Raw genomic sequence first — 25044 nt, 5'->3', positions numbered from 1 at the left:
AAGGAACTTATACAAAAACTTCCAATTAGCCAGCATAAAACAGAAGCAGGGGTGTAGCTCATGTGGTGAAATGCCATTCATGAGCAAGAAAGCTGAGCAAGAGCACAAGACCTTGAATTCAAGTGCCAGTCACAAAATAATTTTTAAAAAAATGATGCTATATTAAAAGCAAAACTTTGTATGCTGACTGTATATAATATTGAATGAATGATTCCCCCAGTTAGTTTTTTTTAATTAAAGAATTTATTTATTTATTTATTTTTTTGCCAGTCCTGGGCTTGAGCTCGGGGCCTGAGCACTGTCCTTGGACTTTCTCAAGGCTAGAGCTCAACCACTTGAGCCTCAGCACCACTTCTGGCTTTTTTCTATGTATGTGGTACCGAGGAATCGAACCCGGGTCTTTGTGCATGCTAGGCAAGCACTCTACCACTAGGCCAAACTCCCAGCCTAATTAAAGAATTTATTAACATTGATTTTTACACCATATTTCAAATGTCATATATAACAAATAAGTATTCAAGAAGAGAATCTTATATACAATCACTGGAACATAAATTTTCAAAAATAATTAAAATTAAGCTGAGGGTTTGTATGTCATAGATACATACTAATATATGCAATAAAACATTATGTCTGTAGAGTTTAGCCTAGTGATAGAGTGCTTGCCTAACAGGCACGAAAACCTGGATTTGATTCCTTGGTACCACATACATAGAAAAAGCCAGAATTGGTGCTGTAGCTCAAGTACCAGAGCTCTAGCCTTGAGCAAAAAGTGTCCAAGGACAGTGCCCAGGCCCTGAGTTCAAGACCCAGGACTGGCAAAATTAATAATAATGGTATAATTATGAAAAATTATAAGCCAGGCGTTTAGCCTAGTGGTAGAGTGCTTGCTTAGCAAATATAAAGTGTTTTTTTGTCTCAGCCATGCAAAATTTATTTCTATAGAAGGGTATGCCATCACCCCCAAATCTGGCAAACAAGCAGAGAGAAAAGGCAGGCTGCCCCACTCCTATTTATTTTTTTATTTTATTTTTTTTAGTTTTGTATTTTTTAATATATTTTTTATTGTAATTAATAGAAGGGTTACATGATATTTGCCAGATAAATGGTGCTTTAATTCCCACACATTGATACCCTTTCACATGTCATGGTCCCCGTTTCCCTTCTCCCCTCCTCCACCCTTCATCTAGTTTTCTCCCGTTCCCTATCCAATTTCAGATAACCAAATACAAATATATCCGATATATCAGGATATTAAAAGCAAAACTTACTTTGTATGCTGACTGTATATAATATTGAATGAATGATTCCCCCAGTTACAGTTTTTTTTAAAGTAAATTTCTTTGGAATTAATAAAGGTTTGTTTGGTATTTTCGTATATATTCTGAAGATAAATATCAGTTGTGAATTCACTGCTTGCTTTTATTGTCTCATAACACCAGCCTTCTCTCATATATATATTAAAACATAGTTTTAGTATATGGCCATTGCTTGAGGTTAAAGTAGATGCTTGGCTTGAAAACATAATTTCTTCATGCCTTTTAAACTAATACCTAGTACTAATAACTAGTATTGGCATAAGAGTTTAATTGTATAAAGTAGCTATAGTGTAGCTGTATTAATGAGGGGGAATCTTTTGAATGTGTGTCTGGGACTTTGTGATAACTTCTAAGTATATTGGACTTTTTTGGTTAGTACTTTTCATCTATTTCATGAAAGTTTATTATTAGTACTTCTGATGTTCTGTGTAAAATCCATTTGAGAATTGGTTCATCTTTTGTGTTTCATGTACTTGGAAACGATTATGATATGGCTCATGAATTACCTTTTCTATAAATTTAATTGCAATTACAATCTGCCTATTCAAAATATTGTAATTGAAAATCTAAGTGATACACCACAAATTTGTACAATTTTTATTTGTCTGATGCTTTGATGAACACACACACATATGTAATGTTTAAATCTGGTTAAACATATCTGACTTCTTTATGGCGAACTCAAACATGGTATCTTCAGTCATTCCACTGTGCAGTAGCATACTTCGTCTATTAAAAGTAGCATTTATCTGTAAGTAAATATTTTTTTTAAGAATATATGGTATTTTTAATGTTGAAGAAATTCACTATTGCTTAAGTAAATATTTCATGTAATTAGGACAATTGGTAAGAAATCTTAACCATTGTAAAAAATTGTTGGATAGAATAATAATTTTATGAGTTCTTGGAGGAAGAGTAGGTCATTAATGACAAATTGAGAGACTTCTTTAAAATGTAAAAATATTTCACTTTCAGTATTTTACTTGCATCTCAGTGTCCTGATAGATTTCTGTTTTGATTTTCTGCTGACAGGTCACATTTAGGGCAGGCAAAACATAAGGGATATAGCCCTCCTGAGAGTAGAAAATCTAATTCTAAGGCACCCAAAGTGCAGTCTAATACTACTTCTGAACTGTCAAGGGGACACCTTTCTAAAAGGTAAATTTTCACATTGCTTATACATTTTCAAGGCAAACTTAGTACATTCCAATCATTTCTTAATACTAAAGCTTTCAAGGTTATCTTAGTGCTATATTTTCATTTTCTTAAGTGTACCTTTTAGAATTAATACTTTTGTCATTTTTTCAGTGCAACATGTCCCAAACAATATATGTTTACTTGCTTAGAGATAGTTCTTTGCTTAACAGACCATGATAGGCATCTGAAAATGCTTTCCTTAGTTTTTATTTTCAGAACCATGGTTCAGGTCAGTGCTTCTATTTTTTCCAGATCCATGGTTCCTAAGCTCTGATTGGCAGGTGTTTCTTTGAAAGGAGTATAGCTGAAGATTTCATAGTGTTAATAAGATAATTTCTAAGATAATCTTTTTGGAAATGTGTATGTTAATATTATTTAGCTTTGACAAGCAATTGGCTGTGTGAATAGAGTAGCAATAATCTATTTTTTTGTTTTGTTTTGTCTTTGGTCAGTTGTGTGGCTTGAACTCAAGGCTTGAGGTCTTTTGTTCAAGGCTCATGCTCTATCACAATGACAGCTTTATTTCCCACTTTTTTTGGTGGTTAGTTGGAGGTGTGTCAGAGTCTTATGGACTTTCCTGCCTGGACTGGCTTTGAACTGCAGATCCTCAGATCTCAGCCTTTTTAAGTAACTAGGATTATAGGTGCAACCTACCAGTGTCTTAATTCTTTTTTTTTTTTTTTTTTTTTTTTGGGTCAGTCCTGGGCTTGAGCTCCTGGCCTGAGCATTATCCTTGAGTTTTTTTTCTCAAGGCTGGAGTTCTACCACTTGAGCCACAGCACCACTTCTGCCTTTTTTTTTTCTATGTATGTGATACCGAGGAATTAAACCCGAGTCTTTGTGCTTGCTAGGCAAGTGCTCTACCACTAGACCAAACTCCCTGCCCGTAGTAATCTTAATTCTTAAAAATTTATGATTAGAAGTGTTAGTGTTAGTAATTTTGGGGCTGAAGAGCACCCTTATGTTCCACCAAATATTTGCTGCTCAAAATGCTTTTCCTTAGAAATTTGATCCATTTGAGAACTTGTGTTTGTTTTTTTTTTTTTGTGGGGGTTGGGGAGGATGTGTGGGTGGGTGGCTGGTGGTGGTGGTGCTGATGATGCTGAAGCTGACACTGACACGCCATCAGGTTTGGACTCAGGCCTCATACTAGCTATATAGGTACTTTATGCCACACCCCAACTTTTAAACTACTAGACTTAACTGGCAATATTCCCCTCTTTCCCTTTTTTAAAGTACTTATTCCCAGACATTTAAGAAATGACTATTACATGAAAATTTTACTGGATGACAGGTTGTTGCTAACTCTTTTCTTATCTAACCTCTTAGAAGCTGCAGTTCATCATCTGCTGTCGTAGTTCCACAACCAGAGGATCCAGACAGAGCCAATACTTCAGGAAGGCAAAAAACGGGGCAGGTGCCTAAGAAAGACACTTCTCGAGGAGTGAAACGCAGTGCTAGTCCAGACTACAACAGGACCAATTCTCCTAGCTCTGCGAAAAAACCCAAAGCACTTCAGAACATTGAGTCTCCCTCAGAAACAAATAAGCCACATAGTAAGTCAAAGAAGAGACATTTAGACCAGGAGCAACAACTGAAATCTGCACAATCACCATCAACAAGCAAGGCTCACACTAGAAGGAGTGGGGCCACTGGTAGTTCACGGAGTCAGAAAAGAAAGAGGACAGAGTGTTCTTCTTTAAAGAGTGGTTCTGGGTTTGAATCAACTGGTGCCGAAGAGAGATCTGCAAAACCTACCAAGCTGGCTTCAAAATCCGCCGCCTCAGCCAAAGCTGGGTGTAGCACCATCACTGATTCTTCCTCTGCTGCCTCGACTTCCTCATCATCTTCTGCTGTAGCCTCAGCCTCTTCAACCATACCTCCAGGTGCCAGGGTGAAGCAAGGCAAAGACCAGAACAAGGCCAGACGTTCCCGTTCAGCATCTAGTCCTAGTCCCAGAAGAAGTAGCAGGGAAAAGGAGCAGAGTAAAACTGGTGGCTCTTCAAAATTTGATTGGGCTGCTCGTTTCAGCCCTAAAGTTAGCCTTCCTAAAACAAAACTGTCTCTTCCAGGGTCTTCTAAGTCAGAGACATCAAAACCTGGACCTTCGGGATTACAGGCCAAGTTAGCAAGTAAGTTTATCAAAAGATCTTTTTCTTTAAAGAAAATCTTTGTTATTCAAATTGATTATGTCTTCTAGTTCTGTTTTTTTAATCTGAGCTAGTCTTGAGATTCCTTTCTAAAAACAGACTCTGTATTTAATGGCTTTTGTCCTTTTTTTTTTTTCTGGTCAGTTATAGGGCTTGAATTGAACCCAGGGCTTGAATGCTATTCCTGAGCTCTTCTGTTCAAGGCTAGCACTTTTCCATTTTGAGCCATAGCTCTGGTTTTTGAGTAATTGAAGTTAAGAGTCTCACAGGGACTTTGTTATCAAAAGTTTGTGCTCTACCACTACTACTATGAGCCACGGTGCCATTTCTGGCTTTTTAATAGTCAATTGGGGGTAAGAGTCTCAAGATTTTTCCTGCCTGGCCTGGCTTTGGACCTCACTCCTCAGATCTCAGTTTCCTACTTAGCTAAGATTACAGATATAAGCCACTGACACTCAGCTTTTTATTTTTTTATATTTAAAAAAATCCAAAAAGGAGAAATATAATTTAAACATTTTTGAGAAAGAATTTTTAAAATTTATTTCATTTATTTTGACCAGCCCTGGGGTTTGAATACAGGGCCTGGGCACTGTCCTTGAGTTTTCTCAAAGCTAGCACTCTACCACTTGAACCACAGCACCACTTCTGGCCTTTACCGTGTATGTATTGAACCCAGGGCTTTGTGCATGCTAGGCAAGCACTCTGCTACTATGCCACATTCCCAGCTCCATGCTTTTAATTTTTAAAAACTTAACAGTACTATTTGATCATGAGGCATTTATTTATTTATTTTGGTTGGTCATGGGGCTTGGACTCTGGGACTGGGTACTGTCCCTGAGCTCTTCAGCTCTAGGCTAGTGCTCTACCACTTGAGCCACAGCACCACTTCCAGTTTTCTGGTGGTTAATTGGAAATAGAGTCTCATGGACTTTCGTGTCTGGGCTGGCTTTGAACAGAGATTCTCAGTTCTCAGCCTCCTGAGTAGCTAGGATTATAGGAGTGAGCCCAGCCTCATGAAGACTGTTTGTTTGTTGGCCAGCCCTTCCTTCCTTTCCCATGCATGGTCCAAAAGCTGGCTTCAAATTCTTGCCTCCTCAGTTGTGAGATTATGGCTTGTGCTACCACGCTGGGCTCAGTAAGTTTTTGATCCTAGGTTCCCTTTTTGAACCCTCTTCCAGGTCATAGTTTCACAGATCTACATTTTGATAAGGACAGAACATTTTCTTTGTTATTGGAAAATTTTACATAGTGTCTACTAGCATTCTATTAATAATGAATCAGCCTGACCTAATAATCAGAATGTCTTCTATGTTTAGTGTACTTAGTATTATAATACTTTTGGTTGGTATAGTATTGTTAACCCCTGACAAGAATAATGAAAAGCAGTGTTAAATACCTGTGGGGTTTGTGTGTGCTTGGGTTTTTCTTTTCTTTTTTTTCCTTCTGGTGATTCTGGAGTTTGAACTCAGAGCCTTGTATCTCCTGGGCAGTAACTCACTAACTGAGCAATATTAAATGTGTTCCATAAAGTGATTGTGAAAATAACATCTTTTCACTTCTAGAAATTTGTTCTATTTGGTATGTTAAACAAGAAGTACTTCTCTAAAGTCTGGTATACATAGGTAATGAAATTTTTTGATTGGTATATTGATGTTGTAAAGGAAATGGGCCATCTTAGAAAAGCACAACAAGCTGTGTGGTAGTGGCTCATACCTATAATATTAACTACTTAGGAGAATGAGATACAGAGGATCGCAGTTTGACTCTAACTAGGGAGAAACGTCAGAGAGATTTCATCTGCAGAATAATAAAAAGCAGGGCTGGCGGTATTAAATTCTAGAATGCCAGCTGAGCAAGTGGAAGACCCTGAGTTTAACAGGTACTGTGGGGTAGAGAAGGAAGCACACCCAATCATATTAGTCTTTTTGCCCTACCAAGGTTTCTTGACAATTGGAATTGTTTGTATCAGGTCTTAAACTTTCTCCCTTTCCATTTTAATTTTTTAGCTATGTAATCTGCATAGTCAATTGGATTGAGTTTACATTAAATTTCTGGAATTCATCCCCTCATTTGATCAGCCTCTGTTTGTCATAGCAAAGTGATATAACAGATACTACCTGATATCATGGTTTTGACTCATCTCAGATTAGCTATTTACATAAATTGGCTTTTAAAAGAAAATATTGTCCTTTCCTATGGCTGATTAGTGGGATTTCCTCCGTTGTGAATAAACTCTCAGGAAACTGGAAGAGTTCTGCTACTGAAACATGAACAAAGCAGTCCAGATTTAGTTCTACATCTGATCACAGAATGCAGTAGGCTACTTTGTAGGATATAGATTGGATATATAGTCCTTGAATATCCCACTTTCAAGTTTGAAATGTGCCAATCATTTGGCTATAAGATTCTTCAGGTGAAGGTTAGTAGAAGAATAATGCTGTAGTAAAAGAAATGGAATTATTCTCTGTAATAGTCAAGGATATACAAGGTGTGAATTAATATACAGAAAGCTCTTGGGAAGTTTACAGTCACTTCTGCTAGTGTACTAGTTTATATGTATTTATTTAGGACACTTAAGCAGAAAGACCTTTTCTAGTGTGCTGCTTCAGCAGCTGCCCAAAGCCAGTGAACAGATTACTCATGAGGAAGTAGTGTGGCAGGAGAGATAGTGAAACTATTTTAGTGGTAGACTTCCTGAAGAATTGCTGTTTATCAACTATAGCGCATCAAAAAGACAGGAACAAAACAGAAGTCTTTGTGTATCATTTGGGCTTGAAAAGAGTGTGTTATGTGATAATTTGCCTAATGTACATTGGGCAGTTATTACAGTATCAATGTACTGTTTAACATAACAGACTTTAAAAATACATATTTGACATGAATTTAAAACCATTAATATAATATTAATGACTAGAAAGGTTCTGGGTGCTCTCCGTCTGTGTCTCATTTTTTTTCTTTCACCAGCCCTGGAGCTTGAACTCAGGCCTGGGCACTGTCTTTTGGACACTTTTTCTCAAGGCTAGTGCTCTGCCACAGCGCCACTTCCAGCCTTTTTCTGTGTAGGTGGTAAAAAGGAATCGAACCTAGGGCTTTGTGCATGCTTCGCAATGCATCCTACCTCTCTAATTTTTTTCCCCTGCTGGTCCTGGGTCTTGAACTCAAGAAACCCTGGATCCTATCTCAGAGCTTTTCTGTGCTCAAGGCACAGTACCACTTGAGCCACAGTGTCACTTCTGTTTATGGAGTACTGAGGAATTGAACCCAGAGTTTCATGTATTCTAGTTAGGCAGTAAGCCACATTCTCAGCACTGGGCACTGTCTCTTGAGCTTCATTTTTTACTGTGCGTGCGTGCGTGCGTGTGTGTTTTCACAGTTCCTGGGGTTTGAACTGTGGGCCTGGGTGCTGTCCTGAGCTTCTTTTGCCCAGTTAGCTCTACTAATTGATCCACAACACTGCTTACAGCTTTTTTTGAGTAGTTTATTGGAGATAAGAATCTCAGACTTTCCTGTCTGGGCTGGCTTCTAACAGTGATCCTTAGGTCTCAGTCTTGTGAGTAGCTAAGATTACAGGCCTGAGCCATTGGCTTCTGGCTTTTTGAACTTCATTTTGCTCAAGGGTAGCAGTCTACAACTTGAGCCACAGTTTGTAGCCAAGCCCCGGCAGAAAATTCCCTACTACTTGGCTTCAATAGACTAGTAACAACCAGAAGTAGCAGGGAAAAGGAACAGAGTAAAACCTAGTGGATCTTCAAAATTTGAGTGGTTGTTTTGGTTATTTCCTGCTTGACTTGGCCTCAAATGGTGGTGTTCTAGATATCAATCTCTAAAGTAGATAGGATTAAAGACATTAGTAGCTACCATTGCCCAACACTCATCTTTAAAAAATTTTAGTCCTGTGTTTGATTAGTGGATACATGTTTTTGTTGACTACATTAGTGGAGGGTATTGAGTGTTTTAAATGAGTAACTCTTCTAAGGTTAAGACTGAAAGTGTAATTTGTCAGCTTAGTGAACTAGCTTGTTTTGTTCTGAAACCTCATCTGTTATTTTAGATCATTTTTCTTCAAACTCTTCCTTAAAAGTAAAGGCCTGTCAAAAGTTCTAGGAACCTAACTGAAAGGTTACTATGGAAGGAGAATGGGGTATTAAGGTAGTTATTCTGTGTGTAACTGACATTTCATGCCCATGGTTACCTGTATATTTTTAGTATAGTATATTTTTATTTGTAGCCATGCTTAATTAGTAATTTCTCTTTACTTTCTAGGGAATAATGGCCCTGTATTTTGCTAGATCAGTTCAGAAACAGTTGTCCATTTGTAGTAGTAGGAAAGGGTCTGGGGAATTAGGATTGTTTCAGCAACAGCCTGCCAATCCTCAGTTTTAACTCCAAAGTTTCCCCAGAAATACTTGACATTAGGTCCTGAGCTTTTTTTGGTCATCAAAGCTTCTATCTAGTTGGTACACCTCTGTTTTCTATTTTCAGTGTTACAGTTTTATTAGGTTTTGTGTTTCTTTCACTTTGTAAAACTGTTGCAGTCTTTCCATACTTCCATCTTTATAGATTCCCATGCATGCCTTTCTCTCTGTGCACGCATGTGCACACACAATACAGTTTTTATTTTTTTTTGGTATGGCTGTATGTGTGTACTGGGGCGTGAACTCGACCTAGGAGGTATCTGTTAACATGTTTGCTCAAAGCTGGCACTCTACCATTTGAGGAACAGCTATACTAATGGCTTTTGGGTGGTTAATTGGAGATGAGACTCTTCATTTTGCTGGCCTGGCTTTGAACTATCACCCTCAGATCTCAGCCTCTGGAAAAGTACCTAGTATTACAGGTGTATTTCACTGCTCCTTGGCTCTGGAGGAGGGGACAAAAGAAAGTGCTCATATGTGTTATATTCCAGGTGGATATTTTTATGTTTATGTATGCCTGTATAAAGTGGACATTATTATTATCATTATTATTATTTTGGTCGGTTGAGGAACTTGAACTCTGGGCCTGGGCATTGTCCCTGAGTGCGTAAGCTCTAGGCTACTGCCCTACCCCTTGAGCCACAGTGGCACTTGTGGTTTTCTGGTGATTAATTGGAGAGGAGAGTCTCACGGACCGGGGCTGGCTTTGAACCAGGGGCTAGTTTTGAACCACCTACTCAACCTCCTGAGTAGCTAGGATTACAGATTGTTTTTCAAATTCTTCTTTTGTGGCTGTGTAAGGATTATAGGCGTGAGCCACTGCACCTGGCTTGGACATTGTTTTTCAAATACTTCTTTTGTGGCTGTGTACGACATACATATAATTTCATCTTCACGGTGATAGCATGATATACATGTAAAGACACATGTAAAGAAATAAAAGTGCTTTATCTCCCACAACTTTTCCTGCCCCAAACTGTCAGTTAACATTTATGTGAGTGTGTTTATGGCACTGGAGCTAGAATCTAGGACCATCCAGCAAACACTAGACAGATGGTCTGGTTGAGTTACCCCTGTACCAGCACCCTGCAAAACTATGGCATTTTTAGTGGCTTATCTTACATGATTGTATTTTAGCCTATTCCCTCCTAATCAACATTAACATGGCTCTTGTATATTTTTTTTGCAGTTACATAGAGCATAATGAATTTTTATTTTTTTTGACCAGTCCTGGGGCTTGAATTCAGGGCCTGAGCACTGTCCTTGCGCTTTCTCACAACTAGAGCTCTACTTCTTGAGCCACAGTGTTACTTCCAGCATTTTTTATGTCAAACTTGGCTCTTCATGCATGGTAGGCAAGCACTCTACCACTAGGCCGAAAAGTTCAATGTCTTTATTTCCCTTCTTTGTTCAGGGCTAGCACTCTACCACTTCTTGAGCCACCCCTCCACTTCTTATTACTGACTGATTTGTCTACCTAGGCTGCATTCAAAACATTATCCTCAGATCTCAGCCTCCTTAGTAGCTTTGATTATCGGCACCAATCACTAGTTGCCAGCTAAGATTCATTTTTTAGAGAGGCATGGTTTTATTACATGACCTATATAGGGCAAATGACAAAACATCAATGAAAGAAAGTGAGAAACTGAAGGAAAAAAGAAAGACTCGTGAATTGGTACATTAATATTTTTATACTGTCTTGCTATTCAAAGTAATTCATACATTTATCTTCTGTGTACTTCCAATATCATTCTAGAGGTCATCTTTCAAAGAATTGAGATAATTGAGACAATTTTAAAATATCAGAAATGGCTTCCTGCCATTTTTTTAAATTAAAATACAGCTCTGTGTGTTCTGTAAAACACCATATGCTAAATATTTTAGGCTTTACTGACCAAAGTCACATTTTCCTATTGAAACTTTATAAAAATGTAAAATCTTCTAGCTCTGGTCTGAGATTCAATATTTCAAGCCAGCCAGGCCAGAAAAATTTCTTGAAGTTTAACTTTATATTGTTTACTTGAGAATCCTTTTCTTTGGTACTGGGGATGGAAATTAGGGATTTATGTACTCTGGCAAGTGTTCAACCCCTATGCTGTATCTCTTTTTTTCATGTAGACTTGTTGCTTTAAAGCTCCTTCTTAGAATTATTTTCACTGCAAACAATAAGTTGGCATTTCCATTTTTATTTGTTTTAAGCTATGTTTTAATTATACTTTTAAGTTATATTTTGACTTAGTACTAGTTCAGGAGCATATTGTTTAATTTACATTGTGTTTTTGGTGTTTTTGATTCCAGATTTTATGCATGTATAAAGATATAATGGATAGGATTTTACTTTTAAAGTTATGGTTGCAACACTTGTTTTATGGCCTAATATATAATAAATTCTGGAGAATTTTCAATGAGAAGACTATAGTCAGCTTGTGTTCAGTGATTTTTTTTTCCCATATCTTTCCTTAAATGTCCACTGGACAAGTATTTTCCAGTATTTTCTTAATGCCTCTGTCTTGATGAAATGTCAGGTTTTGAAATCTGCTACTACTATGTTTCTGTAGTTCTCAGATCTGTTAGTATTTTAGGTTACCCACTGTGTTTAAATTACTCGTACTTTCTTGAAAAATTGAATCTTTTTGAAAAAAATTAAAGTACAGATATGTACAGAGAGGAAATGGAACCTTTTATCACTGTGTAATGACTTGATTTTGTCTAATTTTTGTCTTCTGAAATAAGTATTGCCCAACTTTTGTTTACATTTGTGTTATTTTTAGTCATCACAGGAAATAACTTCATAAAATGATGAAAAGATTCTGTCTTAAGATGCTTGTTCAGTGGACGAATACATTTGTTAGACTTGTTGGATATCATATGTAAATTATCAAAATGACATTTATGTGTTGAAAGTTGAAGGGTATGAATAGTGAAAATGTAAATAGCTGAATTGAAAGTATATCATCACTGACAGGTGTGATATTGTGAAGATGGGGGTTTTCCTTCAAGGGCAGCTCAGAAAAATGTAAGACCTGTGCCGTGGTTTAGACATGTAATTCTAACTACTCAAGATACTGAGATACAAAGAAACACAGCTTGAAGTAATCTGAAGGGTAGAAGTGCCAGAGACCAGCAAAAAACCAAATTAGGGCGTAGTTTATTAGTGGCAGCCGTGAGCATGCAAGCCAGGCAATAGTGTGAGGCACTGAATTCAAGCCCCCAGCATGGTAGCACATGTATGTGATCCCAGATATGTTTACAGGTTTAGGAGTAGAATAATTGTGGAGGCCTACTGTTAGAAACTGTCTGAAAGGTAAAGCAAAAATGGTGGCGACATGGCTCAAATGGACCTGCCTAGCAAACTTCAGGCCCTGAATTTAACCATTGAGTTACAAATACTTCAGAATGCATGATTTTGGGTATTTTAATTATTACTACATAGATGTAAATATGTGTTGTTTCCATTCATTGCTGTTTGTGTGAGGATATTTTAGGATTAATGCACTAAAGTGGCATTTGATAATAATAGTAGGGTGTTTGAAGTGATTTATAATGATTGCACTTTGCGTTTTGATGTGATGTGAACCTGCTTCTCCCCTTTTACCCCTACCCTGTGTGTGTGTGTTTGTGTATATGTGTGTGTGTGTGTTGTGTGTTTTCGGGGGTGGGGGCAGGCCTGGGCTTCTGAGCTGCTTTTTTTTTGCTCAAGGTTAGCACTCTTACCACTTGGAGCCACATCTTCACTTTGGCTTTTTCTGTGTGTGTGATACTGAGGAATCAAACCCAGGGCTTTGTGCATGGTAGGCAAATACTGTACCACTAAGCCACATTCCCAGCCCCTAAACAATACACATATTTAAGAGAAAAGTATTTTAACTTTTTTTTTTTTTTTTTTTAACTCTGGGCCTGGGTGCTGTCCCTGAGCTCTTCAGCTCAAGGTTGCCACGCTGCCCCTTGAGCTATAGCACCACTTTGGTTTTGTGGTGGTTAATCGGAGATAAGAATCTCAGGGTCTTTAGTACCCAGGCTGGCTCTGAACCGGGCTGACTTAGAACCGTGATGCTCACATCTCAGCCTCCTGAGTTGCTAGGATTACAGGTGTGAGCCACCATACCCTGCTGTAGGATTACTTTTAAGTGCTTTTAAGTAAGAAAAGTAGTGATACTCATTTTCTGTCTCTCAGGTGACCAGTGTGTGTGGAGGGGCAAAGATTGGATAGAATAGGATATCGGGTATAAATGTGTAATCACACTGAATAATTGTAGTGAAATAGGTTGAAAATCAACCTGGAAAAAAATTAAGAAACTCCTAGTTTGGTCCAAATGATAATGCTGGTCTGATTGTAGATTTCTGTATTTGGAGACTCTTGAATAACCTGAATTTCCCTCAACACTTTTTTTATTATATTTGTTGGCCAGTCTTGGGGCTTGAACTTGGGAACTAGGCACTATCCTTGAACTTGCTCAAGCCTAGCACTCTATCTACAACTTGAAATCATAGCACCACTTCTGGTTTTCTGGTCATAGACTTTGCTGTCAAGACTGGTTTTGAATGGCTATCCTCACATCTCAGCCTTCTGAGTGTATAGGATTACAGGCAGAATATATGGTAGAAATCTCTTGATGTTGGTAAAATAGTGGAGTAGAGTGGAGTAGGCCAAGCAAAAAACTATGGAAATAAATTTAGCAATGCTGCTGGAAAGGCAAGAAAACTTTTTGTGGACTTTAAAAAACAAATGGATTACTGAAAGAATTTGAGTTTTAAATCATGATAACTTCTCCTTATAAAGTTTGATTTTCATAATTCTCACAAATAGGTTTAAGAAAATCTACTAAGAAGCGCAGTGAGTCCCCACCTGCTGAGCTCCCCAGTTTGAGGAGGAGCACACGCCAAAAGACCACGGGCTCCTGTGCTAGTACCAGGTAATTTTCAGCTATGTTTTCATTATTTTTACTATTCTGTTCTTACACATATTTTTGTAAGTTAGTAGGTTTGTTTTGTGACATTGTCTCATTCTGTGGTTCAAGCTAGTTTTACATTCATTGTCCTTTTGCCTCAGCTTCCTGAGTGCTAGTATTACAAGAGTAATACTATATAATACAATTGTATACAATACTTGGCCTAATAATGATTTTAGTAAATACATGTAAAATCACTAGCTCATTTTTGTGAATTCTTCTCTTCCCCCAATAACTAGTTAGGTTTTTAAAGTTGGAATCATGTATTATTTATTCTCATCCATCCATGGGTAGATACTAAGGCTAGTGCTTACTCGTCCGGTGCTCTACTATTTGAGCCATGCCATTCCTCAGCCCACTCATTTTATTTTTGACAATGCTTTTATTCTCTACTTTTCCCTCTCTTACTGCACCATTTTCTAGAATTCTTTGCTAGAAAGAACTTGGACATTTGGTTGTTGCAAAGTTCTAATTTGCCAAATATATCTCTAATGAGCATCTTTGAGTTGTTTTAAAGGTGGCTAAATTTCCCAATGTTATGACTAATGTATCCAAAGGGATGCCTGTTTAATGGCTTTCATATTGTCTAATTAGTTTCTGAATGTGTTGACATGTTACTAAGTTTAATGACTAAGGGTAATAGTTAAGTTTCATTACAACACTTACACATCCAGAAAAACTTAAGCAATGTGTGTTCTCTTACATTTCCAATTTCTATTTCTCTCAGTTGCTGTGGATCTCATTTTCAGAATGTCCCCTACCTTTGGTATGTGGTACAGGGTATGATTCATATACTTTAATGATTAGAAACCTTAGGTTCAACAAAAGTCTTTCTTCTGCAATTTCCTCTCAGAATTTCAGGCTTGAACAGTTTGTCAAGTGTACTTGTGCTGCTAATTATCCAAAAGCCAGATGTGAGTTTGCCTTCTCTTATATGTAGAGTTTCTTTTTTATTCTTTTGTAAAAATTCGCTTACAGTAGTTATATGGAAGGGAATTTCATTGACATATTTGCACACATTTTTCTACACATTTTTTTTGCAGTATGTTCACATCAGTCTCTGTTACCTCTCTGTCTCTTCCCTCCTTCTCCCCATATGTAGTTCTACTAGATACATCAAGTGATGGGATAATCTATCTTTTTTTTTTCTGTTCTAACTTGAATAAGAAGCCTTTAGTATATTTGGTTCTTCAAGACAAGGGGTGTTCTTATTGTTTTAGCAGTGACACAATAATAACCTAAGGAAAGACTATGCATTAATAAGAAATATATCTTTGCCCAACCATAAATCTCTACTTTTCCTTTTCCATGTTTTTTTGTTTTTGTTTTTTGGTTGCTTTTTTGGAGATAAACCTAAGACTTCATGTATGCTAATATGTGCTCCACCACCGAATACCCTTAGCTCCTGCATTTACTTTTCAGTTTTTCAGATTGTTTATGACATCTAGACTAGTATTCTTTTTGTTTTGAGATTTCTAAGCAACCCTTTGATGAAGGACTTCTGAAAATTATTCAGAGATCTAGGCCTATTTTGTGCTGAATTTTGAATCTTACAAAAGGTTTATGGATTGTGATATAAAAACTTGATTCACTGTGGTTGAACTTAACTTCAAAGTCTGCTAAATGTAGTTACAGTCTTCTTTCTCTGTATCCTTCAACACATGACCACTTTATTAGTACATGTAAAACTACTTCCAGCACACATAGACATGCTGTACATAGCTATCTAGTTCTCAAATGTGTTCTTCATCAAAAACCTTCCAGAGGGTAGAAAAAAACCTTTATGGAATTATTTGAGCATTTACTTAAATTGAGTACCTTTGTACTAACACTTTGATGTCAACATCCTTGTGTATCCCATATTCAACCTTCTGTGCAAGTGAGATGTTGGGTGAATTTGAACCTCCCTAATTTGTAATTTGGCAAAATTGAGATGTGAGTAACCTGTTTACTTGGGAATGATTAAATCAACCCCTGTTGAGGGAACAGTCTTTACTATTTATGAAAACAAGGTAATTCAAAACCTTCATTTGTATGTCCTTTATGACCGCTCACTCTTTTATTCTTCATGAGGCAATAGCTAATTTCACTGTTGTTTTTTAGTCATAAAATATTTGATTAGGCTAGGTACTAGTGGGATCCTAGCTGCTCAGGAGACTGAGATCTCTGGATCGTGGTTCAAAGCTAGCCGGGGAGGAAAGTCCATGAGAGACTATTTCCAATTAACTACTCCAAAGTTGGAAATGGAGTTTATAGCTCAAAGTGGTAGAGTGCTAGTCTTGAGAGAAAGAGCCCCGGGACATCACTCAGGTCCAGGTTCAAGCCCCAACACCTACAAAAAACAAAACAACAAATCCCCTTTTATTAGGTTTCTGTTTTGTTGTTGTTTATTGCCAGTCCTGGGGCCTGAACTCAGAGCCTCAGCACTCTTCTTGGGCCTTCTCAAGGCTATCCTCCACCCTTGAGCCATAGCACCAGTTCTGGAATCAAACTCAGCTCTTCGTCCATGCCAGGCAAGCATTCTACCACTAGGCCATGTTCCTGGCCCATGTGTCTGTAATTCTTAAGGTATTTTGGAAAGCTGTTCAAACAGTATCAAGTTATCAGGATAACTTTTTCTGCCTGATTTGCTTATCACCAATGAATTGTTCTTTGCTTCATGAAAACTGAGTGATTATCATGTCTGTGCTTTTGTCCTGAAAGTTTCCAAATGTCATTTGTTCATGAATATTAAGCCATTCTTTTTTAGTTCCCGTCTGTCTTGGGGCTTGAACTCGTGGCCCAAGTGGTAGATTACACCCTAACTAGTATTTGTTTTGACAATTCTCTTTGATGTTCCTCTAGACAGGGTCTACATTCTGATTAAATAAATATTTCAGTAAAATGTTCTCTTTTTTTCCCCCTGGGGGTGGAGTGGGGTTAGTTGTGGGACTTGAACTCTTGGGCCTGGACGCTGTCCCTGAACTCTTCAGCTCAAGGCTACTGCCCTAACCTCGTGAGCCACGGTGCCACTTGCAATTTTCTGGTGATTAACTGGAGATAAGAGTCTCATGACTTCAGTGCCAGGCTGGCTTTGAACCTCGATCCTCAGATTTCAGCCTCCTGAGTAGCTAAGATTACAGACATGATTACATAGTAGCTCAAAATCATATTCAAAACTATCTCTTTCGCTGTCCCGACTTTTTTATTATTGGACACTTATGATCTTATTTCATTAGGCCTAAAAATCATAGTCAGACTAACGTCTACCACTGACATCCAGCCATTTGTCAGATAATTGCTCCACTTCTGGTGTGCATTCGAATTGGAGATAAGAGTTTCGTGGACTTGCTTGTGTGGGCTAGTGTTGAACCATGATCCTTTGATCTAAGCACCCAGCTGGTCCTTAATCCTTTATTTTATATTAATGTGTTATTGTTTATTGTTAGGATAATTATTTGGGGGATAGTTTAGTTATTTGCTAGTCCTAGAGCTTTGAACTCGGGGCCTAGGCACTGTCCTTGGGCTTTCTCAAGGGTAGAGTTCTGCCACTTGAGCCACAGCACCACTTCCGACTTCTTCTATGTATGTGGTAGCAAGGAATTCAACCCAGGTCTTCATGCTTGCTAGGCAAGTACTCTACCACTAGGCCTCAGTTTAGTTATTCTTGAATATGGAGAATGGGCATGCCTGTTTTTGTTATGCCATTGTCAATGTCTGCATATTGACCTTTTTCTCTTCCTCCTCCTCCCCCTTCTCTTTATTTTGCGGGGGTGGGGGGGTGCCTGTCCTAGGACTTGAACCTAAATCTGGACACTGTCTTTGAGCTTGTTTTGCCCAAGGCTAGCACTCTGCCACTTGAGCCACGGCTCCATTCTGGCTTTTTGGTCATTAATTGGAGTTGAGAGTTTGGTAGACTTTCCTGCCTGGGCTGATTTTGCACCAAGATCCTTAGATCTAAGCTTCCTAACTAGCTAGGATTATAGGCACTAGCCATTGGTGCAAGGCTATCGATGCATTAGACCTCAGAGTCATAGTCATTTTTACCATGCAGATGGGGCTCTGTTTTAATTAGCTCAATTTGTTGTTTTCTAATATCTGTAAGGATGACCACTAATATCTTCTAGAAACACAAAAGTATATATTGTGAATGAACTATAACTTGGAAGAATTTTAAATATACAAAGTCTTAGTTGTTCTGCATAGTGATTTTATACAACAATTTTTATTTTAAAAGGAGAAGAAACTGGCTTTGTGCTCTATGAATTTGAGCTTTGTGTCATCTATACATTGCTCCTAATGCCTTGGTAAGGCTGCCTGTTATGACATTTTTCTGTTGCAGTCGGCGAGGCTCTGGCCTGGGCAAGAGAGGAGCAGCTGAGGCTCGTCGGCAGGAGAAAATGGCAGACCCTGAAAGCAACCAGGAGACAGTGAATTCTTCAGCTGCCAGAACAGATGAAGCTCCCCAAGGAGCTGCAGGTAGATTGATATTTCTTAGCCCTAAAACTCATTTCTATGAGAATTGTTGGGATCAGAAATATTCTAGATATTAACCACCAAACAGTTTTGTGGGTTTTTTGCTTGTTTTGTAAATTCTGATCTAATCCAAATTTATGCTAATTACATTCAATGGGATTATAGAAGGGAGTAAATTTCTTTTCACTTAAAACGTAGTTGCCAGTTGATTCTTTAAAAGAATTGAGTTCATAATGAAAGGTAAGGATATGGGATGAGTTATTTTTAAAACCCTAAAATAGTATTTAGTTCAACTAAGATATTTTAATAATGTTTACTTTTTTATGGGTATCTTACATTACTTCTTGCTATTTTAGAGTAACAAGATTTGAGAGGGATTTCTTCCCTTTGGCTTTTGGTATCCTAAATACCATTACAAAAACAATTACTGTGAAACCGAAATTTACTTAACTGTGGCTAGTGAGGTTGAAAATACACTTTGATTTTTATTGTCTTTAATAGTAGATACAAAAGTTGAGATATAAAAATATTTTAAAATTTATTATATGGACACGAGGCTCTGGAATCAGCATAGTTATACATGAGTTTAGATGGTGACTTTTGAACAGAACGTTTTTATATACTGAGGTTTAGTATTTCAGTATGTGCTAGTTTGTCTTAACATTATGATTGGTCATGTCATAGATTGTCAGAGAGGTCTTAGAACTCACTGTGACCACACTGTGTAGCTGTTTAAGGATCTGTATTCTTTACTAGTTCATACAATAAGTTGTATGTTCAATTTAGAGCATCTCTTATATTGGGAGAGAATTTTTCAATCCTATTATGTTTTTTTTCCTAGAATAACTCCATTGAATATTAATTGATAATTACTTGGAAGAGTATAGTCCATTTTGTGTGAAATTCACGTGTCATGATCCACATCTTATCCTTTCCAGTCTATCAATTTCAAAACTAAATGTAGAAGAAAGAACAGTTCCCAAATAGGTGACAGAAAAGGATTTGCTGAATGTTTTACAATAAACTCTACAATTAATAATATCTAACATACACTTTACTGAAAATACAGTACTTGACACATAATTTTAATTTTAAAATTTAAAACAACTGTTAGGGTATGGATCTTGTTGCTATTTTATAAACAGGGATTAACAGACACAATTGGTTAATCTTTTCCAGATCTCTAAGCTGGAATGAATTTGTGACATTCAAATCTAGATCTTAAAAGTCTACATTTATAATACCTATGTTTTCTTAGGGTTATAAGGGTGTTTACTTCAAATGCATATAGTTGGAGGCTAGAATTAAGGGTGTGGGAGCAAGATTGTGTGTGTGTGTGTGTGTGTGTGTGTGTGTGTGTGTGTGTGTGTGTGTGTGTGTGTGTAGGGTGGTGGTGGGTCTTGAACTCTAGGCCAGGGCGCTCTCCCTGAGCTCTTCAGATCAAGGCTATTTATTCCCCTACCCCTAGGACACAGCACCACTTGCCATTTTCTAGTGATGAATTGGAGATAGGAGTCGCATAGTCATCTGAGCCTGGGCTGGCTTTGAACTGCCATCCTCAGATCTCAGTGTCCTGAGTAGCTAGGATTACAGGTATGAGCCACCGCACCCAGCTAGGACCGAGAATTTTTATCAATAGAATAAAATTAAGGGAATTAGTCCAGTCAGATTGCCTTTCTAAACACAAAATAATATAAGTGTTTTTCTTTCTTTCTTTCTTTTTTTTTTTTTTTTTGGTGCCCTTCTTAGGGCTTGAACTTAGGGCCTGGGTGCTCTCCCTGAGTTTTTTTTTTTTTTTTTTTTTTTTTGCCATTCCTGGGCTTGAGCTCAGGGCCTGAGCACTGTCCTTGGACTTTCTCAAGGCTAGAGCTCTTCCGCTTGAGCCTGAGCACCATTTCTGGCTTTTTTTCTATGTATGTGGTACCAAGGAATCGAACCTGGGTTTTCATGCATGCTAGGCAAGCACTTTAACCACTAGGCCAAACTCCTGGCCCCTCTCCCTGAGTTTTTAATGCTCAAGGCTAGTCCTTTACTACTTGAGCTACAGCTCCACTTTTAGATTTTTTTTTTTTTTTTTTGCCAGTCCTAGGCTTGAGCTCAGAGCCTGAGCACTGTCCTTGGACTTTCTCAAGGCTAGCACTCTACCACTTGAGCCTCAGCACCACTTCTGGCTTTTTGCTTATGTATGTGGGGTACCGAGGAATCGAACCCGGGTCTTCGTGCATGCTAGGCAAGCACTCTACCACTAGGCCAAACTCCCGGCCCCCAATATAGGTGTTTTTCTAGTTCATATGTTGTGACTGGTAATTAAAGACATATGTGACTTGTATTAGATAAATACTGAATGTAGTACATTTGTAGGGTGAATGGCTTGTTAGGTATAGGAATTCAACTCGTTTGCTTAAGTATTTATGGAGTCTTAAGTTCGTCGGCATAATGTGCTTTAGTTTATTTGCAAATTAATAAGCGTGTAAATTAGTGTACTGCATAGAGCTTCGACTTGTGGTAGTGACTTTGACAACTTGTACTGAGTAATCTCATTCTCAGTGCTTCTATAGTTGGTAAAATCTCCCTTCAAAATAGTGAACTAAAAAGCCGGGCTTGGTGGCTCATGCCTGACATCCTAGCTACTCAGGAGGCTGAGATCTGAGAATTGTGGTTCAAAGCCCAGCCTTGGCACTAATGAACTCGAGACTCTTACCTCCATTTATCCACTAGAAAATGAGAAGTGGGGCTACCACCTTACCCTTGAGCTGAAGAGCTCAAGGACAGCACCTAGGCCCAGAGTTCAGTCCTCATTACTGACCAAAAAAAAAAAAAAAAGGAACTAGTGACAAAAATAGGTGTTGATCTGACACATTTTACATTGAAAATCTCCAATTTCCCAAGAAATGATCGAGATTAAATCACAGAAAACAACTGTTTTGCAAACACTTCTCTGCTTACTTTGTTTAGTACCATTGTGAATTATATCATGATTATATTAACTAATGATGAAACCCTATAGTAAGAGTTTAATTCTAGTAACTGGGCGTTGACATGAGTTCAAAGTTTTATGATATGTTGAGGAGATAGGGATGGAGGGAAAGTAATCTTCCTATTGCCCCCTGTGCTTTGTATCTAAAAGCTTTTAATTTTCTTGACAGTTAAAATTTTATTTATTCCATAAACTTCTTAGCATTTTATCTTTTATGTAAAAGGGTGTAATGCTCAAAGTATAAAAACTATAGTAAAACTATCATCTTCTGATTTAAATACTGCTTTATCCATTGTAAACAATTGTTCATAGCAATATGACAATAAGCTAAAGCTAGAGAACAGGAGACATACTAGCTTTTAAAAAAAGTGATACTGCTGAAAATCTGGTTTTCTTTTCCCACATTCATATTTTTTATATTTGACAGCAGACAAAAGAATGGTATATGTGCTCAAGGAAATTTGTAGACTTGACTAAGATTGACTGGGAGCTGACTCCTATTGATTGATAATATTTTCTTACTTACAAGAGTTTACAAACAGCCCTCTTTCTACTCTTAAAACTAAGTCATGCCAGTTTGGGATTTGAACTCAGGGCCTGGGTGCTGTCCTTGAGCTCTTTTGCTCAAGTCTAGCAATTCTACTACTTGGAGCCACAGCTCTATTTCCCATTTTTTGAGCAATGGATTGGAGATAGGAGTCTTATAGGCTGACTTTGAACTACAAGTCTCAGCTGAGCCTCCCAAGTACTGCTAGGATTGTAAGCATGAGCCACCAGCTCTTGTTTAGTGCTTTTTAAAAGCCAGTCATTTCGTGCGTTAAAACTTTGGGTTTGCTTTCCACATATCTTGGAAGAACACTTTAAAACATGCTCAGTCATATCCATATCTAACATTAAGTATTCGTTAGCAGGGTTTCTGTATAATGTGAAGAAATCACACTAATTTTATTAAGAAGGACTTTTGACATGGATGTTTAAGGTGTTGATACAGTATAGTTCTTAAGAGTACAATTAGGAATGTGTTGCTGTGGCTCAAAGTGGTGGAAGTCTCAAGTTTAGGGCCTTGAGTAAAACAGGCCGGGACAGTGCCTGGCCCCAAGTTCAAGCCCCCTGACCAACAACAACAACAACAAAAAGTACAGTTGGGTTGGAAGCATGACTCATTGGGCTTTTGCCAATGAACAAGTGTCCACAGATATTAAGTTCAAGTCCTAGTCCTGAACCTAGGAAGAAGAAAAGGGTACAATCAGTGAAGTCAAGACTATCTTGAATACAAACTTTCAGTCCCTTAATAAATCTAGCTTGGGAAAAAATATTCAATTACAAAGCCATAGTTTTTCATATGTGTGTGAATTAACAAATTTTTTTTTCAGTCGTGAAAGGACATGTAGGTGACGCCTACGCATAGAAAACATTTAATAAATGCTGCCTATAAATACCATCAAATAGTGCAGTTTATTGGTTTATCATTTTCTTCAATAGCAGCAGTGTGAGTCTTGTGGTTGAACCTTGATAACCCTTTAATATCAGTAGTATTTTGGGGTAACCTGTGTCTTTACAACATTGAGTAACATGTTCTGTAGAAGGCCATATAATAAATGTTTAGGCTTCATATAGTCTCTTTTGCAATTAATTCAATTTGTGATGATGGCGTGAAAGCAGCCACAGACAGTTTCTAAATAAGTACAACAATGTTGTAATAAATTTGTATTTAACAAGCCAAGTGTAGACTAGATTTGGCCTTTGGCCCACTCTTGCTAATCTTTGTCCTAATCTGTAACCCCTACCCCCCCCAAAAAAAACCCCACTGAATCTTAAAATACTCTATGGAAAACAAAAGTAATAAAAATTCAGAGTTGGTGGCTGGTGCATTGGCATATTTTACTTAATAAACAAGCAAATTGAGCTTTTCTTAAATTCTTTGAGACAGGGGTCTCTATGTAGCCCAGCCTGGCCTTCAACTCAAGATCCTCGTGTTTCATTTTCCCAAGTTCTGGGATTATAGGTGTGGGCCACCACAGCCAGCTCAGAAAAGCTTTAAATTTACATAGTACTTATGAGACTTAGTTTTTAAAAAGTCTTTCTGACTTGAATTATTCTGTTATTTGTCTAGTAAACCATGCTTTAGGAATTGTGAATCATCTGGTCTCAGGTTCATCAGTCTTGCCTTTCTAAAACAATACTTAAAGACCAAAGTACAGCATACTGCTGGTTTTACAGGAGTAGTTTTTGGTTATTTTTGTTTCTGGTTTGTTTGTTTTTGTTTTGTTTTGTTCCCCCTGCCCCCCACCCTGGCTTGGTTTATTTCTTGATGACCTTAACACTGGTTTCGGTTTTGGTTTGGGTTCAGGTCAGCATTGTGTAGTAATGTCCCTCTGAACCTTGTCTCCCCACCCCCAACCCCTCCCCCTCCACCCGCCCCCTGGATCTTTAATTCTTTATCCAGTGCTAGTTTTGACATTTTAGTTTTCTCTTTCATAGTGATGCTTTGAAGTCATCTGGTTCATTGTAATGTTTATCTTCAGTAATTTGTCCCCCAAAATAAGAATATATAATCTGTCTTTTGAAATGAGAGGAAACAGATAAAATAGTGGTTTTAGCAAGTATTGCTTTCATTGACTTTTGGTTCAGGAGTCCAGGGAAAGACTTAATGCACTCTTTCAAAGGGTTTGAGGAGTTTGTCAAAAGCTATGTATGAATGAAATGCAAAAAGGTTGTATTTTTTTTATACTTGTTTAATACTAAGGTAGTTCAGCATTCCTTTTGTTTTAAATACTTGCAGGATGAAGTTTAGAATAGCAGCCAAGTGTGCAGCATGAAGACAAGTTTAATTGCCTTTATTTTTAATAGTCTGTAAAATGTTGGGTTTTTTTTCTTTTTAAGATAAGCCAGACATAATGAATTTAAATGCTCCTCTCCTAACCCTCACCCTCCCTTCCCCCAAAAGCCTCTAGTTCTGTTGCAGGGGCTGTTGGCATGACTACCTCTGGGGAGAGTGAATCGGATGATTCTGAGATGGGACGATTACAAGGTAAAGACAGTCTGAAATGATTACTACAGGCTGCCAGCTACTCCTGTTCTCTGTTGAAATGAATTGTTTTGTTCATTTGAACAACTCGCAGTGCCTGCACTTCTAAAAGGGCTGTTTAGTGGTGATTTGATGCTTTGAGTTCAGAATATGAGCTATCTGCATCTTCATTTTTATTGTTACTTTGATAAGAAAGCCTTAGATAATTTTATACTACTAAAATTTTCTCAGCTGGGCACCGGTGGCTGACTCCTGTAATCCTAGCTACTCTGGAAACTGAGATCTGAGGGATCAAGGTTTGAAGCCAGCCTGGGCAGAATTGTCCTTGAGGCTCCATCTCCAATTAACTACCAAAAAACTGGGCTGGAGGCATGATTCAGGAAGTAGTACAGTGATAGTTGAGTGAGCATGCCCAGCAAAAGCACAAGGCACTGAGTTCAAGTCCCCAAACCAGCCTCCCAAGAATCTTTTATCAAGGTTACAAGCATGTCTGGTTTTAATAATAAATTACAAAATACCTTGAAAAAGGAGTAGCTTAAGTTATTCTCTGGTAC

General features: G+C 37.8%; 1 protein-coding gene across 31 annotated transcripts in view; it reads left to right on the top strand.

Moving 5' to 3' along the window:
- The window catches only part of Trip12 (thyroid hormone receptor interactor 12), a 135656-nt gene that overhangs the window by 42754 nt on the left and 67858 nt on the right, over positions 1–25044 (top strand). For 16 of the 31 annotated variants that reach the window (XM_090354963.1, XM_090354966.1, XM_090354965.1 and 13 more), the window contains 6 exons: positions 2352–2477; positions 3846–4648; positions 13889–13994; positions 14758–14796; positions 18352–18488; positions 24410–24493. In XM_090354963.1, coding sequence (XP_090211089.1) covers positions 2352–2477; positions 3846–4648; positions 13889–13994; positions 14758–14796; positions 18352–18488; positions 24410–24493 — 1295 coding nt within the window. The remainder of the gene's footprint in view (positions 1–2351; positions 2478–3845; positions 4649–13888; positions 13995–14757; positions 14797–18351; positions 18489–24409; positions 24494–25044) is intronic. The other 15 variants (XM_090354983.1, XM_090354979.1, XM_090354974.1 and 12 more) reach the window with 5 other exon arrangements.

The sequence above is a fragment of the Megascapheus bottae genome, chromosome 21 (genome assembly GCF_031878675.1).
Source record: "Megascapheus bottae isolate mThoBot1 chromosome 21, mThoBot2.hap1, whole genome shotgun sequence".
Lineage (NCBI taxonomy): Eukaryota > Metazoa > Chordata > Mammalia > Rodentia > Geomyidae > Megascapheus > Megascapheus bottae.
Note: the sequence above shows the minus strand (reverse complement) of the source record. Positions and strands in the feature narration are given on the sequence as shown.